The sequence below is a fragment of the Suillus subalutaceus genome (genome assembly GCF_016647625.1).
Source record: "Suillus subalutaceus strain FC151 chromosome Unknown DFJ58scaffold_271, whole genome shotgun sequence".
In the NCBI taxonomy this organism is placed as follows: Eukaryota; Fungi; Basidiomycota; class Agaricomycetes; order Boletales; family Suillaceae; genus Suillus; species Suillus subalutaceus.
This window is the reverse complement of record NW_024540520.1, coordinates 20,214-37,642: the sequence shown is the minus strand read 5'-3', so window position 1 is coordinate 37,642 and position 17,429 is coordinate 20,214. Positions and strand designations below refer to the sequence as shown.

The 17,429-nt window shown below is 48.0% G+C and overlaps 3 protein-coding genes across 3 annotated transcripts; 1 reads left to right on the top strand and 2 right to left on the bottom strand.

The window, feature by feature from the left end:
* Window positions 1-8,070: 8,070 nt before the first annotated feature.
* DFJ58DRAFT_750415 (uncharacterized protein) lies at window positions 8,071-9,481 on the bottom strand (the record flags this gene model as incomplete). The annotated part of the gene is made up of 7 exons (XM_041387740.1): window positions 8,071-8,425; window positions 8,480-8,664; window positions 8,725-8,856; window positions 8,909-8,984; window positions 9,044-9,190; window positions 9,241-9,359; window positions 9,415-9,481. The coding sequence occupies 7 exons, from the start codon at window positions 9,479-9,481 to the stop codon at window positions 8,165-8,167; spliced, it is 987 nt and encodes a 328-aa protein (XP_041235704.1). The 3' UTR covers window positions 8,071-8,164.
* Window positions 9,482-10,068: 587 nt separating this feature from the next.
* DFJ58DRAFT_823474 (uncharacterized protein) lies at window positions 10,069-10,830 on the top strand. Its single transcript, XM_041392118.1, has 2 exons — window positions 10,069-10,483; window positions 10,538-10,830. The coding sequence occupies exons 1-2, from the start codon at window positions 10,325-10,327 to the stop codon at window positions 10,727-10,729; spliced, it is 351 nt and encodes a 116-aa protein (XP_041235703.1). The 5' UTR covers window positions 10,069-10,324; the 3' UTR covers window positions 10,730-10,830.
* Window positions 10,831-11,574: 744 nt separating this feature from the next.
* Window positions 11,575-13,062, bottom strand: DFJ58DRAFT_242761 (uncharacterized protein). The gene is made up of 7 exons (XM_041379420.1): window positions 12,840-13,062; window positions 12,666-12,784; window positions 12,454-12,615; window positions 12,310-12,385; window positions 12,124-12,261; window positions 11,879-12,063; window positions 11,575-11,820 (listed from the first exon to the last, which is right to left on the bottom strand). The coding sequence occupies exons 1-7, from the start codon at window positions 12,979-12,981 to the stop codon at window positions 11,638-11,640; spliced, it is 1,005 nt and encodes a 334-aa protein (XP_041235702.1). The 5' UTR covers window positions 12,982-13,062; the 3' UTR covers window positions 11,575-11,637.
* Between the last annotated feature and the right edge of the window lie 4,367 nt (window positions 13,063-17,429).

Below are 17,429 nucleotides of genomic sequence, written 5' to 3'. Positions count from 1 at the left end.
CTTTTAGATCGACTTTTCGAACCGCACTATGACGAGTCCATTGCAGACATCTTGCTACTTAGAATCTGCGTGTATGTATAGTGTATTTTTACAGGATGTAAGGTATGCTGATGGCTTAGTTCGCGGACAGTGATCACTCTCTAGAGCGCAAATGACTCGGGTACTTCCTCTTGAACTTCGAAGTGTTCAGCGCTAACCTATCGGCGTCAGTACTTTTTGACCAGCTTACTACAAGTACAAAAAGCTGGATGGCATTTCAATATAGGATTTTCTCTGACGAATTGGAAAGGGACGTCGACATACTGTGCAATGCAGTCTTGAGGAAGGGCGCCAAAAGAAGATGCGCCCATGCTGAGGTGAATCGTGATCGCACTTCGCATTCTCAGGGTAACTCGAACACTCCCGGGCCACTTTGAGCATTCTGCACTGACGGAACAGATGTCATTGCAATTGACTTACCTCGCAAGCAGAGCACTTCGTCTCTCGAACGAGTGACGAGTTGGACTTGAATCTCACTCGAACATATCCGAGTTCAGATCCACAGCCGCATATCCGTTTCAACTTGTACCCGTCTTCAGAGCAAAACAGGCCCTCTCGGCCTGCCCGGTGCATGATTGTGATCCTGCCTCTGCCTCAGCATGGGCATCTTCAGGTGCCTATCCAGATTGTGCCGTCGCCTCAACCTCAACCCCAGCATGCGAATCAGGTTCAGGCGCCTGTTCAAGCTGTGCCGGCTTCCAGAGTTATTATCTTCCTGGGCTTGAACCTATTGAATTTAGTTATGAATGATGATGAGATGGTAGAAAACGCAGCTCCTGATCCGCCTTCTCCCATTAACCCCGAGGAAAGCGGTCCTCCCCCATTGGCCAAAACGCACGAAGAGGAAGAAGAGGATGAAGGAGGCGAGATTGACAGAGGGAATCTCGTAGTGAACGAGGACGCGGATGATTTTGAGATAGAGGACATGGACTCGGAGGACAGTGAGATGGATGATGATTTTCAATTCAATGGTGATGGTAAAGCGCCCTGTAGTGTTGATGCGGGTTCTTGATCTGATGCTTTGTTCTTTTGATACAGGTTGTATGCAGGTCAATTGCATACATGTTTGATATAAAATTTGCTTGTGAATATGTTTTTACAGACCGTAGGCTATATTGCAGTAAATTGAGCTGGGAGAACTTGGGGAGAACAATATCATCTGTGGTTGGTATGATGAGCCCATGATCTACGTATACTCTTGCGACGTGCTCAACCTGCGATTAACGAGGAATACACAAATTGAGGTGATTGCGTTTCTCAGTCTGAAGATGGCAGCAAGATACAACGATTAGATTTCTACCGCGCTATCAAATTCAATGACATCATCTAGTTATACTCTTACATATTGCTGTAGAGGGTTTGATAGGAAGGATAAAAAAAGAACATGCTGTACAACACACAGCCATGAAGAATGGGTGATATAACGGAGGTTACGATATTAAGCGCGCCTATCAATCAGGGTATCATCCCTCGTCCTCGCTAGCATTCTGGTAACGTGAATACCCTACCTGAGGATCCTGCGTTAATGAACTGACGATAATCTGGCCTAACCAAGGTAAGTGCAGTGGCTCTCGAGACTTGGATACGTCAGTCCTGGAGCATACGAGGACGACTCACCGAACATATCCAGATAATCGTCATACTTGCCAACGTGTGACGGATACAAACTATCATGGCTTCTAGCTCGAAACGGCCCTGTGTGGCAGCAAACAAATTGATTCTTACACCAGTGATGACCTTGGAAGGACATGAACCACATATTTCTACCTTTTCCAATGGTGATCGTCACGAGTTCAAAGACGTCTTATGCATCTCCTATTGTCCTGACAGCAAGCAAATGGTCAGCGGATCACACGATAAAACTATTCGGCGATGGGACCTGAAAGAGGGTAAAGAGATTGAGGAGGCTCGGGAGGTTTGCGAGGAAGGTATAAGTGCAATGGGTGTATCAAGGGATGGTCGATGGGTTGTCACTGCAGTTGGTCGGGTGCTCAAAGTCTATGAGGTTGAGACAGGGATCGTGAGAATATTTCAGGATGAACATTGGATCAGCTGCATTGATATCTCCACGGACAGCACACTGCTAGCGGGTGGGTCATACGATGGGACAGCGCGGATATGGAGCTTGGACACAGGCAAACTCGTGGCTGGTCCATTCAAATCAAGTGGTAATTTTGTGGGCGCACTTCGAATCTCGGAAGACTCTAGAAAACTGGCGGTGATGTCAAATTTGGGGAAGTGCCTCCAGGTGTGGAATGTCCCAGCACAGAAATTGGATGTCACTACAGAAAACACTACTGCTGAAATTTCGGGGGTAGCTCCGCCGATATTTTGGACAACAAAAGACAAATCAATTGTAGCCACATTTCACCCCAGGTCCATGTCAATCTATGAGTTTGACGCGTCGACGCTCGAGACTGTCGGAGATCCCTTCAAAGGGCACACCAGCGTCATCTGTGGTCTAGCACTCTCATTTGACAGTGTTCTTCTCGCCAGTGCTTCCTTCGACAATACCATCAAGCTCTGGTCCTTTGAGTCCCGCCAGCTCCTCGCCTTCGTTCGACGTCCAAGTTCCCTACTCCCTTGCACTCTCACCCGGCGACTCACACCATCTGGCTTACACGACGTTTCACGAACCCAAGATCCACATATGCGACATTCCAATCAACATCCTCGCAAGCATCGATCTTACAAAAGAGGTATGTATTCACTCATTCATCGACATCGCTCGGGCGCTGAAATCTCTTGCAGACAAGTGGACCTGAATCTTCACGCCTCACTAAGCTACTCAAGGTACGTGGTCCCGCTCTTTTACTCATCCACACCACTCCATTCTTTATCACAGTCTGACGCAACACGTCATGCTATGCGCCGTAAACCAGCAATACCGGTCATATCTCCTGCCTCCCGCCCGCTAACAGTTACAATTGACCCCCCACAACCCGTTTTCCTCAGTTTCCTACGCAAACTCATTTCTTCTTCTCGGACGGACACATTTCGTCCCATTCGCATCAATGAGCCTCGTAATCACCTGGACGTATGTTTCTCCTACATGTTTTCCTCACAGTTGACTCGACGGTCCCCTTACAGTTCCCTGCTACAGCGCCCTTGCCTTGTCCATATGTAAATCCGCACGAGAATGTGAGTGGGGACTGCCACCATCACATATTCGACTGACATTTTTTAGTTTCGGCCACCAACCACTCAATCCTCTGTCTCTGCTTCCACACTCTTCAAATCCTGCCTACACCGCCTGTCATCCTGGTGGCCCCTTCAGACAGACCATGCATCACCAGCTATGGTAGACGTTCCACTTGCGCAGGGTAAAGAGGTACGTGCAGCCCGTTTTTCTCACTTTCCAGTACTCATACATCAATTTACAGCGGAACGCTGCAGCAGACGCTCCACGCAAAGACGATGAATGGATCCCTTATGAAGATCATGTTTCTCCTCCTCCTTCGCCTAATCCGGATTCGCGACAGCCGACCACAGCTGGGCAGACCAATACTGGAGTGCATGGAAGCAGCCGGTTGTGTTTCTGCTTTTAGATCGACTTTTCGAACCGCACTATGACGACTCCATTGCAGGACACCTTACTAATTAGAATCTACTTGTATGCATAGTGTATTTTTACAGCATGTAAGGTATTTTGTTTGCTGATGGCTTAGTTTGTGGATGGTGATCACTCAGAGTGCAAACGACTCGGATACTTCCTCTTGAACATCGAAGTGCTCAGCGCCGACTTATCGGCGTCAGTACTTTTTGTAGCTCACTACAAGTACAAAAGGCTGACCGGCGCTTCAATACAGGAATCTCTTCGACGAGCCCAAGGCTAAGAGGGATGCGGGCATGCTGTGCAACGCAGTCTTGAGAAAGGGCGTCAAAAGAAAAGGCAGCAGGACACGCCCATGCTCAGATGAATTGTGATCGCTCTTCATGACTCATCTTTGCTGGCATTTTTAGGGTAACTCGAACACCACATTTGAGTATTCTGCACTGACAAACTGACGTTATTGCAATTAGCTTACCTTTCAGGGAGAGCACATCGTCTCTCGAACGAGTTCGACTCGAATCTCACTCAATGTCCATTCACTCGAACATATCCGAGTCCATATCCACATCCCAATAACCAACTGACATACTTGTTAAACTGCTAGTGCAGTGTCTTGCGAATACAACCGACATGGCTTCCAGCTCGACCCAGCACGGTGCAGAGCAAATACATCGATTCTGTTGTCCATCACCATGTGCCCGATGGAATGGGGTGGGCCAGGACACGTCGAGGTTGGGTATGCTCACAACTTGACAGACTTGAAAGCTAACTTGAAGTGATGGTGTGTGCTACGCAACCATGGAACCATGACGGATTGATGACTGAGCAAGGAGGAACTTATTTGATTGAAGAGTATCGACTCACCTCTAGGCTCTAGGACTCGGAATCATGATATCCCTACCACTAAAGCACTTAAGCTTGGACAAGAACGGAAGATGATCAGATTTCTTCCATGTGCATCAAATCTGGTCTCACCTGATGGTACTCGCATTGCGTCTGGTTCTTGGGATAAGACTGTGCGGCTGTGGGATGCATCGAGGAGACAGCTATTGGGTGAGCCCTTGCAGGGGCACACTGATGGGGTTTGGTCAGTCTCGTTCTCATTGGATGGCACTCGCATTGTGTCTGGTTCGGAGGATAAAACAATGCGGCTGTGGGATGCAGCATTTGGACAGGCATGTCAGAAGTATACCGAAGCAAATCCATCCTCATTCTCCCTGGATGCAAGTTGCACTACCCCTCGCATACAGGAGCATACTACCATGTTGCCCAATACCCGGAACCATCACTTCATTTCCTTCTCATCTAGCCTGGAACACTCGCCGTGCAACCCCGCTGAGCTACTCGAGAGTAGCTCTCATCATGATTCCAATTCAACCCCTTTCTTGCTGCAGGCTGATGGATGGATAATGGGACCCAATCATCGGCTCCTTTTCTGGGTACCTCCCGCTTCCCGACGGGTATTTTATACTCCTTGCACTTCATTAGTGATACCCAGAGGATGTCCTGAGCTTGATTTGAGCCACATGCATGCTGGTCGAGTTGCCGAGATGCGTGAGTTCTCAGTCTTTAACATCCATCCACGCAGTTGCTGACATCAATCCTGCTAGCTCCACGTAACCATAATCTCTTTGCTGCAATATCGAGTGTACCATTTGATTTTTTGATTGCTTGTCAAATTTATACCTAGCAACGAGCCTGAATTTATAGTCGTCCGATTGAATAATGCGCTGAAAAGCAGACTGAGTGAAATTGAAATGTTGCCACTGATTCATGAGAGCACGAACCGAAACCTAATTCCTCAGAGACGTGGTTGCGCCCTTCAAAATTCGTGCAGATATTGAGCAGGAGGCGCTTTTGTGTTCCTGGTTTGAGATATCATCAACGTCAGTGCCAAGATGATTATTTTCAAAGTTTTCATGGCAGCCGCAGTCTTTCGTTTGAAGTGTGAGTGATTCAGTGGCTACAACCTCGCACATACACTGGCAGGGACGGAAGGTCGGACGCGCCGACCGACTCATTCTCACGTGTGAAATCCGACAAGGTCATGAACAGACCAGCTCGGGGGTCATGCATTCATAAGCTAGCAAGATTCATGTATCATAGTATGTATCTAGTCCACAGACGTACCAATCGGCGATTGAGAGATAAAACTTCTATGGCGAGCCTACAGAATTCACCATTATCCTTCTGGGTACGAGTCTACGAGAAGACAACAGGTACTTCTCATTTGGCGCAGTGCTGATTTGGAGATCGAACTGGAAATTCGATGTCACCTTTGCGGTTTATTCAGAATGCAGGGAGGATTGATTATCCACCAGAAACTGGTATCGGGAGTCATAGAAGAATTGTGGGTGGCGCCATAGGCTTGTCGAGGTGTCATCCATTTGGACTGGACGTCAGAGAGGAGCTGATGAATGCTGAGATCTGCCGAGAGGAAAAAGAGGTTCAGCAGTGGGAAACTGAACAATACGGCCGGCAGCTCGGCCCTTGTACCATGATTATTGGTTATGCAAAATCGCAGGTCAAAGAGCTTAGAGGGTAATATTTGCCCCGCGCGAACAGATATGTCAACTGATAAACCATGCATAGCATATCGAAGTGGAGAGTCCTCGTTCCTGACGAGACAACGCTGCTGGGACAAACTTCGAAAGGGGTGGCAAGGCGAAAACGACAACTTTGATCATGAAAACATGAGCCAAGCTCTGAAACAACGACAATAAGTCAAACCCACTATTCGTGATGTCGCGTTTATCCGCTGATTCTAGACAGACTTGAGGGAGGAATGCCCGATATCGGCTGGTATTAGCCGTGATGGTAGTAATCGAGTGACATGTGCTTGCGGACATGTGGAGCACTGAGGTCTGGACGGTGGGCAGACATGTTTTGATGGCCTGAATGGGGTCAAGCAAAATTCAGAGACATCTGCTAGCCGTGAGTGATGAAAACATCATTCGACACACCGACAAGCTGAGACAAGAATTTGTTATCTACAACCATGCACCCGATGGAATGAGGTGAGCCAAGACGTGCCAAAACTGAGTATATGCTCTACGGTAATGCTGACAACTTGAAGTGATGGCGTGTGTTGCTACCAAGTACAAAAGGCTGGCTGGCGCTTCAATACAGGAATTTCGTCGACGAGCCGGAAAAGAATAGAAACATGCTGTGCAATGCAGTCTCAAGGAAGGGCGTCAAAAGAAAAGGTGGTAAGACGCGCAGTATATGTCCTTGCAAGGATAGCAGTCGTCCGAGTTCTTTCACCCGTCCTCGCCTCATGTTCCGCGCGTCGAGTCGTCCCCCGCAATTCTACTTGGGCACTTTTGTCTGTACGTGTATTTGGGTGTGTTCCGTGTTTGTCACACGGTATTGGTCGCTTATATCCATCTCGACGTAAATGTCTTGTGGCGTGCGCATGTACTAGTAGGCTATGTTCATGGACACGAAATTCTCTTTTCTCCTGTTCTCCGTCCCCTCCATCAATCATAGCCCTGGATATGTCAGTCTGAAACATGACATTGATCCTGAATCACTGCCATTGACAGGTTCCCGATGCATGATGCATATCTTGGAGAACTGATGAAATGTTGTCTGACAAGTCATTGCAGCAATCAGAAGTCACAGAGCTTGAGGAAACTTACAGCCTCGGTGTATGATGCTTGTGTCATATTCCAAGCAAGTTCGCAGCACAAGAACGAATGTAGAACGCACTGACACAACTTCTTGTGTCTCATTCGTACTGCCATCATCCCGTGATTCGCAATTTTTACTGATCGACTCGAGCTCCCATTTTTGTCGTGCCTGCTTACTGTTCCCTTTTCACAGCACGCGTCTTATTTCAACACTCCCTTTTACTGCTTGTTAACATCTTTGATTACACTCTACTGGGCTGCGTAGCGTGAAGCCGCAATGGCACGCCCGCCTTCAAAGCTTCATGGTTCATCCTGGACTTTTCTGCACGGATTCGAAACCATGCTAGAGCTCCGTGTCAGAAGGCTGGCTGCAGGTTTTAGCCAAATAGTTTCGTGCATTTCCTTTTATGTGTACAAATCAAATACTACTGGTCAACAGCCCCATTGATGTACGAAAACTGACAGCACCGCATAGATAATTTGCATTTCTTGTCCCACATGCTTATTTGAACTATTCCACGATGGCATACACGACTCGACACGCGATAGGGACTATGTTCCTTCCGCCCCTTCATCAAATGCTAAATCACGACAGCCATCCACAGCAAGGTAGATCAGGACCAATACCAGAGAGCAAAGAAGTAGCTAGCTGTGTTTCTGCTTATAGACCGATTTTACGGGCAGTAACTATAGAGCAACGCCTGCGCACTATACTAGCTACTAATGGCATCTGCATTCCTATCGCATCTAATCTTATTTCAATTACTTTTATTTCCGACAGTAAGTTGAGTTTGTAGAGACTCAAGTTCTGTTCTCCACATCAAACGAAGCAAATGATTGATTGCTGACACGGCATAGATACAAATTGTGAGTTATTCAAGATATCGTCTGGTACTATCAAAAATACAATGTTCATATGAAGTCATTATTGTTCATCCGACTACACGGTGCAAGATGCCCCTTCCACAAACGCCTCCTTGCCTGTCGATGGTCTGTCCTGACTCCCATTTCTGTACACCGAGGTGTCGTCAATGTGCGTAAATTGAGATATATGTACCTGCAAAGGCTTCAGAGGATGATCTCCTCGATCCGTCTCGCTGGTCGACCTTCCGCCGACAGTCAAAATATGACTGTGATTTTTTCTACCCATTGCGATTCGAATAATCACCATGTAGAAAGTAATGGAGATGATCGGTGTGAGCTAGTTGATCGAAGGTCAGTACTTTTCAATGATATATGTTATCGGTGGAATCACCATGTCTATCATAACAAGCGATCCATTGTTCGAGCAGACCATGAGGATTAATGTGCAGAGGAGCGCTATGGAGTATAAAATAGCAGCATCCATGACCACGCGTAGTATACTCGTTGTGGTGGTCTTCGTAGTGTGACTGTTAGTAACATTGCGTTCAATTTTCCAGATGCGGTACGCCAGTAATCCTGAACAAAGTTAGGTTGGTATGAGGACATGACACCAGGTACAGGTAGAAGCACGCTTACCTGAACCCAACAAATTAGTCGCAATCGTCAAACCAGAAAATGCCGAGATCCATTGTTGAGTCACCTTGCTGAAGACGTTTCCGACAGTGCTAGTTGTGTTCGAAACGCTGTAGATTGAGTACATGCCGGTCACTTCGAGACGACATCAGAGCATGCGACTTGCTGCGTGTATTTGAAACCTAACCTGTGACACTGCACCACAGCATGCTTGGTAGGATGATAACCCAGACGGTTTGCCAAACGACGTAACAACGATAAATCTTTATCCAAAATCCCTTCAACATCAATTTCAAAATGTTGAATATACAATTGAACCCACCACCACCCCATCGCCAAGTAGAGCTTGCAAAACGACTATTGTGTTGTTGATCACAAAGATATTTTGGGAGTTCTCTGCGAAGGACACCTCTGACCCGCTGTATTGTATCAGTCCTTCTTCAGTCCGAATGATATCTATGACCATGTGCTTGGAGGACCTCAGCGTGTGACATGAGATCTACAAGGTAAGAAGCTAACCGCAGTGCTCAGTGCGAACAGCAGGACGGCGACAGTAGTGTTTGGGCGATTGACGTCCCGTATGTGGCGTTTGTAGGTCAGTGCCCAGATGGTGCCAATAAACATTAGAACAGAAAAGCCTGAACAGTGATATCTTGATGGGTGCGGGACAGAAGAAATCATTGAAATACTCACCGTATAACATGCTTTCCAGCACTAATGACATTATCGCAGCGCTCTCCAGCGGGATGCCAGAAGTCATGGCAAAGATGATACCTTGGCGATGTACGAGGGGCTGGCAAATTCGCCAGTCCCGTGTCCAGTCTCGTGTATATCATAATTCTAGCAGAACTTAAACTGGCGTGATGATCATCTGCCGGGAAGATCCTAATTCAGCATTCGTCAGATGGAGGCGGGTACTATTTATATTCAGCGCTTCTAGTCCTTTGGTGGAATCACTAAAGCTGTTATCTGAACGTACAGCTTTGACTTGAAGTGTTACCACCTATACGTGCTCAGATCCAACGAAACAATTGGTGGAGTAGCTTCGTGCTTGATATATGGTACTTGCCAAGTAGTAGGGTAACGACTCTTCATCGAAGTGACTAGACTCAACTTGGAGAAGGTATGAAAGAAACGGCCCCCGAGTATAGTGTTTGATATTAATAGCCGGCAGAGATCTCGCCGTTGTCATCGAATCTATGTACTGTCTGAACAGCTCGAAACATCATTCAAACTTGAAGGTAAAAGATTGAACTTTGTCAAATGCATTGCAGCCGAGAAGCTTGAATTTATTACATAATTATTTAAATAATTAGGTGTCGAGAAAAGATGACTTGCCATCGCGCTTTATCATCTGCGTCGTCGAAGCCTCCCTTAGTGTAGACTGGCCCTTCAAAAATACACAGTTGCAATTTGACGAGATGACCGTCATACTCCCTGGGTCTCTCCGAGTCTCTCAGCGCTAGCCTGGTCTCCCGTGGGTCTGCCTGGCTCTACAGTGCGACTCGCCTGGTCACCCGGCATCCCAATATTAATAGTACACATTCGTCCAACGGTGTCCGTGTGGACGAATATTCCAGGATTACTGGCGTATCGCGTCTGGATGAACGAACGCAAAGTCTCCGCAATCCGCACTACAAAGCGCAAAGTACCTATATTGCGCATACTTATAGATGCTGCCGTTTTGTACTCTGCGGCGCTTGGCTCCTCAATAATTTGTTTTTCCCTCTGGAACGATGGAATATATGTGACGGGAGACCTGGTAATTCCGCTGTTGAAATTTGTCATCTCAAATCACTGATTGTCGATCAACTAGACCGTCCCGATTGTCTCGATTGCCTTCTACATGGTATTTATTCGCATTGCGACCAATCAAAACAGACAACATTACCTCTCGACTGTCTGTAGGAGTGTCACTGAAACAGAACGGAGAAATTTCCAGCAACATCCTATGCAGTCGTTGGTACACAGGCCGGATGATTCCAAATCCTTTTTAGGTGATATATGATGTCCGTTTCCCGGTCACTAGTTTCCACTAGGTCACCAAATAAAAAGATGGTAGTTGTCTGAGTCCTCTTGCCCGACTTCGCAATCCTCCGTGCGTCTCATCCTTCGCAATTTTGCTCAGTTACTTTTGCCTGGGCGCGTAGATTTGGGTGAGTTCCGTCTTTTTTCAGTCCCTTGTATCCAGTCATCTCGACGCATATATCGTCTTGTGGTGTACGCATCTATGTTCATGGGAACTCTCTTTTTTTTCCTCTTCTCTGTCTCCTCCGTCAACTCTATAGCCTTGAATGCATCAGCCTCGCAACATGATATCGATCCTGAAGTCCTGATGCATGGTGAAGATATTGGAGAATGGAATATTGTCCGACGACCAGTCATTGCAGCGATCAGAAGTCGCAGAGCTTGAGGATACTTATAATATAATTGGTATGATTCTTCGATATTCTGCGCAAGTTTGAAGCATAAGAATGAGATCTACACAATGACACGGAAAACGCTTCTTCGTCCTTCCATCACTACTCCGAGTCGCAGGTTCTATGCTCGGCTTGAGCTCCAATCCACTCTCATTCCATCGTACCCACTTGCTGCTACCTTTTCACAGCATGCTCGACAACTCCTTTACGGGACCTCTTTCATTACTTTCGCAGCAGAGTATTCCCTAATTCTGCGCCGTGAAGCTGCTGTGCCCCATCCACCCTCACGGTACATCAGCAACGCGTAGACGTGATAATCATGTGAATTACTCGTATCAGACATTCATGACCGCACTGCAAGGTCAAGTAAATCATCGTGTCCGCGCTTCCTGAGCTCAGTGAGGTAACCACGGTTTGAAAGCCGTAAATAAATGGGAGGATTGCAGCACAGATGGGATTCATACCAGGCTAGATAATAATAGCGGTGTATATGTCGCTATTTCTGGGCTGTTGGCCAGGAGGACAAATCATTCTGCTCGGATCTACTCTGCAAAGATTGTATACAAAATTGTAACGTGGTTATTCGTCCTGTCTCACTGGTCTCTCCATCCTGGGTGTGTTTATTGATTGCGATGCGAATAAACACCGTGTAGAAGACAATTGAGATGATCGGAATAAGCTAGTTGATAGAGTATCAGTATTTTCGATAATAGGCAAGTTATTAGCAGCGTAAATACCATGTCTCCCATAACATAGAACACAGCAGACGAGTAGGCATAGTATATTATGATGAAGGGGCAGAGCGCCGCAGAGTACAAGCTAGCGGCATCGATAAGCACCCGCAATATAGGCATTTTGGGTTTCGCAACATAAACTGCAGAAACCTTGCGTTCGACCGTCCAAATGTGATATACCACTAATCCTGGAAACATTTAGATCGGTGTGGGGCCTCAACATAGCACATATGCAGGGGTTTGCTTACCTGAACTGAACAAATAAGTTGCGAGCGTAAAGGTAAGGAATGCTGTGATCCAAATCCCAAAGTCGCTAGCGAAGACAGTCTGATCGAGTGGGCCTGGGGGGATACTCCTCGGTGCATAGACCCAACAAATACCAAAGGCTTCGAGACAATGTCAAAGCGCACAACTTCCTGATATTGTAAACTAACCTGCGATACCGCACCACAGTATGCATGGTAGGATGATAACCCAGACAGATTGCCAAAGGGCATAACATCGATAAATCTTTTGCCAGAAAGGCGAGTTCTATAAGCCACAAGGGTTTCACATTGGCAGATGAAAAATGAACCTACCACCACCCCGTCGCCAAGAAGAGTTTGCAATGTGTATATCACATTCTTGGCTATAAACGTTTCTTGTCGAAAGTTTGCGAAGAATGTTTCTGGCCCGCCTGGGTACGCATCGCGATATTTCACCAGTCCATCTTCTACTTGAATGATAACTAGGACCATGTCCTTGTGAGACTTCAGCAGATGGAATCGGATGAAAGAAGCAAGAAACTAACCGCGGTACTTAGTAAGAATAACAGGGTGGCAACCGCAGCCATTGGGCGATTGACGTCCCGTGTGCGATGTTTGTAGGTGAATGTCCAGATGGTACCTACGAACATAAAGACCGAAAAGCCTGAAGAATGCTACTTTAGTGGGTATGGGACGGGCAAACTCATTGCGATACCCACCGTATAAAATGCCTACCAGCACTGATGAAACAAGGAAAGCAGTATCCAGCGGGATGAGAGCCATGGCGAACTTGAAAATGACTCCGATGCCTGCCAGGGAAGTTGTAAGTAAGTACTTTACGACGGTGTGGGTACTAGTCATCCATATGTTGTATATATACTAACTACTAGTACGTCATTATTTTGAAACTCATGTGTACGGAACTGTGAAAAAACATTTAGATGGCTCTCACAAAGTCATTACATAATGCATTACATGCTGGAAGTAACATAACAAACATCCTGAGGCCCGTATCTCACGACAGGAAAGCTTAGGTCAAAGTAACACTACTATTAGTTACCACTAGTTCGTGCATCCCCACATCTCGTGCATCGTTTAAAACAACGCTTTTCTACTACAAATATTCAAACTCATACATGCATATGCAATCATAAATCATAAAAACACCCTACGAGCTTTAACGGATGCAATCCAACAAGAAACAAAAGAGATACGTGTGGCAACGCGTCGCGACACATCTGAACGCGTACATGGGTGGGTAGTATGGCGCGCACTCGAGTTGGTGGGATGCGGGAAGGTCCCAGAGATCCTACCAAAGAGGTTCGCATTCAAGCTGCCATCCACGATACCTTGACTGGTGTTTATAGCAGTTTCCGAAGTGCTGCTATAGCTCACAAGGTAAGCACTCCCTCAGTAATTCGAATGCTAACTCAATTTTCCTTTAGGTGCCCCCACAGACTGTACGAGATCGTGCTTCAGGCAATCGTGGCACTCGGAAATCATTGCTCAATGAATCCCAAGAAAAGGTACTGGTGGACTGGTGCCACCATAACTCAGATTCAGCCACCCCTCTCCATCCCCGCAAACTCCGTGCTCAAATATTCGAGATGGTGAAAGCTTACCCAGGCAAGAATTGGGTCCGCCGCTTCCTTTCCCGTCATGCGGATATCCTTGTTGCGAAACCCCGAGGCCTGGATCCAAAACGCGCACAAAATTTCAACAAGGCAACAATCACGGAGTATTTTGATATGCGCAAGGCCTTGGACGATGAGTTGGAAGGAATTCTACCAGAACACAACTGGAATGTTGATGAGAAGGGGTGTCAGATGGGAGGTGGCCGAAAGGGAGACAATTCAAAATTTATCTTCTCGAAAAACAATCGAGAACGCTATTGTATTCACAGTGATAATTTAGAGCTGGTCACAATAATTGAATGTGTTTCAGCAGCTGGCGATTCCATTCCTCCATCATTTGTTTTGGCTGATGGCCCCATTAATACTGAATACCGACATACTGAAGGCATCGGAGGGTTAGTTCTGGATCGAATTCCAGTTGTCAACTCTACTGATTCATATAAACACAGCATTGCAACGTCTCCGACGGGTTAGATAGATTCAGAACTCTTTGCGACGTGGCTCGAAAATACATAGCAGTACACTTCGTATATACAGTATATCTTCCTTAATGTCTAGCGCTGAACGGACTTTGAAACCGGCCAGTGTGACGATACCGTGACTTTCCGTTACATTTGTGTGACTGCACGAGATGTGGTGTGCACGAACTGGTGGTAACTAAAGTCTAATAGTAGTTAACACGGGAGGGTTTTACTGATGGTATAACATTGCTATAAGCTTTGCGATCTTCTTTCGCTGTGCGAAGACTCAGTATTGGACTCCATCTTGATGTGCATCAAACGAGAGAATTCAGCTGGATTCCAGAGAACATAATTTGCAAAAGCAGACTTGCAAAATTTTCGCATGTAGAGCTTGAGTCGGACCCTTCTCGTTGGCTTGCTGAATGACCCATCGTAGATGATAGGATACAGGTATAGATTGTTAGCTCACCCCCCCTCAGTGCGAACGCGACGCGCCGGTAGTAGGGAAGGAGTTCTTCGGAGCGCTGGCCTGCACCCCCGGGTGGACCATAATCGGAACCTCTCACGAGTCACAAGAGTTAAATTTGCCTTGCGATGTCAACTTCCTTATCTGGCAAAGTTGCTACAACGCGAGCACGCACTCCGCCTTAGGTCCAACTTGCAGAATCTGCGGATTTGTTGGTAAATCTGGAAGATAGTAATATACATAACCCCACGAAGTACTACCTGAAAGTAGTAGGAACATTAAAACACTACATAAATTCTACATACTAGTATAGTGGAGAGATGATTGAAGTCAGTAAATGGATAGAGCAGAGGTTATCGTAATAAGTTACCGAGTCGCAGACCCCTCAAAACCCCAGCTGGTGTCACTACTCAAGAAGCTGGCTGGTGAGAACTCTTGGTTGATGGACACAAGTACCGAAGCTTACGTTGCCGCCCTTCACTGGGTTGCACGTTGACGGGTTAAAACTGAGAATGAGAGAGAATTACAAGGGGTTTCATGAATGGAAGAAAAGACCGAACCTGGAACAAGGTTTGCAAGTTTCTGCCCTTCGGATAAAATATCAAGACAAGACCGTAGACCCTTCAAATACCACTGCCGTTCGAGCCAGGAAAGGAGGTGACAATGCCAGAAAGCATGGAATGTACGGTTGAGCGTGTCATCCCGTGGATTTGGAGCATACAAAAGATGGATAGTCCAGTTTTGACAGGCATACTTGAGAGCGGCGGAAGATAAGCGACTTTTTCGCTGCGCTTTGTGTGTGAAAGTCGTGAAGGCGTTCATAGCATGGATGATGTCTCTGTGTGGTAGACGATATATTGATAATGCAGAAGCAGAATGATGCTGGTAGCTTAGCGCCATCAACGCCGGCAACAGCAAGAAATCGGGCAAGGTTTTAAACTGCTGGATAACTTGGAAGGCTAGCGGTAAAGGCACTTCTGGAATGACGATATAATTGCTGATTGCTTCCAACGTACTCGAGAATTCTTCCATAGTCACCCAGAAAGACGCCGCGGGAGTGGATTTCCACGCTTGGCCATGGGGTGTCTGCAACCAGTGTCGTCCTCCCTGGGTTTGTAGCCAATCGTCTGCTGCCTGGGTCTGCAGCCAGCCGTGTGCTCCCTGGGTCTGCAGCCAGTCGTATCCTCCCTGGGTCTGCAGCCAGTCATGTGCTCCCTGGGTCTGCAGCCAGTCGCGTCCTCCCTGCCAGTCGCATCCTCCCCAGGTCTGCAGCCAGTCGCATCCTCCCTGGGTCTGCAGCCAGTCGTATCCTCCCTGGGTCTGCAGCCAGTCATGTGCTCCCTGGGTCTGCAGCCAGTCATGTGCTCCCTGGGTCTGCAGCCAGTCGCATCCTCCCCAGGTCTGCAGCCAGTCGCATCCTCCCCAGGTCTGCAGCCAGTCGCGTCCTCCCTGGGTCTGCAGCCAGTCGCATCCTCCCCGGGTCTGCAGCCAGTCGTATCCTCCCTGGGTCTGCAGCCAGTCGCGTCCTCCCTGCCAGTCGCATCTTCCCTGGGTCTGCAGCCAGTCGTACCCTCCCTGGGTCTGCAGCCAGTCGTATCCTCCCTGGGTCTGCAGCCAGTCCATCCTCCCTGGGTCTGCAGCCAATCGTATCCTCCCTGGATCTGCAGCCAGTCGTATCCTCCCTGGGTCTGCAGCCAGTCGCGTCCTCCCTGCCAGTCGTATCCTCCCTGGGTCTGCAGCCAGTCGTATCCTCCCTGGGTCTGCAGCCAGGCGCATCCTCCCCGGGTCCACAGCCAGTATCCCACTCCCTGGGTCTGCAGCCAGGCGCGTCCTCCCCGGGTCCACAGCCAGTATCCTACTCCCTGGGTCTGCAGCCAGTCTCGTCCTCTCCGAGCCCGTAGCCCGTTGTGCCCCTCCTGGGTTTGCGGTAGGTCATCTGGCACTTCCCGGATCTCTGACAAGTATGAAGAGCATGAAGAGCCTGAAAAGTATGATGGGTCTGACTCACTCAATTCTGGCAAGCTGTCCTTACAATCTAATCTAGTCTCGCTCTGTAGCCAGTCTCGTCCTCCCTGGGTCTTCTGCCACTTTTCTCCTTCCTGGGTGGACAACCCGTCTTCCCCTGCATGAGTCCCCAGCCAGGACCTCTCGTCCTCGGTCCTCAGCCAGGACCTCCCGTCCTTGGTCCCCAGCCAGGCATTCCCGTCCTTGGTTCCCAGCCAGGCACTCCCATCCTCGGTCCCAAGCCAGGCACTCCCATCCTTAGTCCCCAGCCAGGCATTCCTGTCCTTAGTCCCCAGCCAGGACCTCCCGTCCTCGGTCCTCAGCCAGGATCTCCCGTCCCCAGCCAGGACCTCCCGTCCTCGGTCCTCAGCCAGGACCTCCCGTCTATTGTTCCCAGCCAGGCATCCCCGTCCTCGGTCCCAAGCCAGGCACTCCCATCCTCGGTCCCAAGCCAGGCACTCCCATCCTTGGTCCCCAGCCAAAATTGGAAATCTGACGTGCGATCTCCCCGAAGCCATAGTATACCGATAAGGACTGATAGTGGCTCAGGTGGCTGAACGAGGAATGCTAATGAGCCTCTCAAGTTTTTAGGGTCCTCAGGTTGCACGGCTTGGCTCTCCTTCTTCAATTCTAAGAGAGCATCCAACAGGGCCGTGCTTTCTGGAATCTCTTTCATCATTAAGCGAAGAGAAGAATCAGCGAGTAGTGAGTGAGGTGATGGCATATCACGTTCACGTACTTGAG

Bases quoted from the DNA above. Each gene is read 5' to 3' on its own strand.
- DFJ58DRAFT_242761 (XM_041379420.1), bottom strand. From the start codon at position 12,981: ATGACTAGTACCCACACCGTCGTAAAGTACTTACTTACAACTTCCCTG. The intron at 12,616-12,665 runs GTTAGTTTCTTG...AAGTCTCACAAG, and splicing joins TATTCTTACTAAGTACCGCG to GACATGGTCCTAGTTATCAT. The intron at 12,386-12,453 runs GTAGGTTCATTT...TTCTGGCAAAAG, and splicing joins TTCTTGGCGACGGGGTGGTG to ATTTATCGATGTTATGCCCT.
- DFJ58DRAFT_823474 (XM_041392118.1), top strand. From the start codon at position 10,325: ATGAACGAACGCAAAGTCTCCGCAATCCGCACTACAAAGCGCAAAGTA. The intron at 10,484-10,537 runs GTAATTCCGCTG...TCGATCAACTAG, and splicing joins TATATGTGACGGGAGACCTG to ACCGTCCCGATTGTCTCGAT.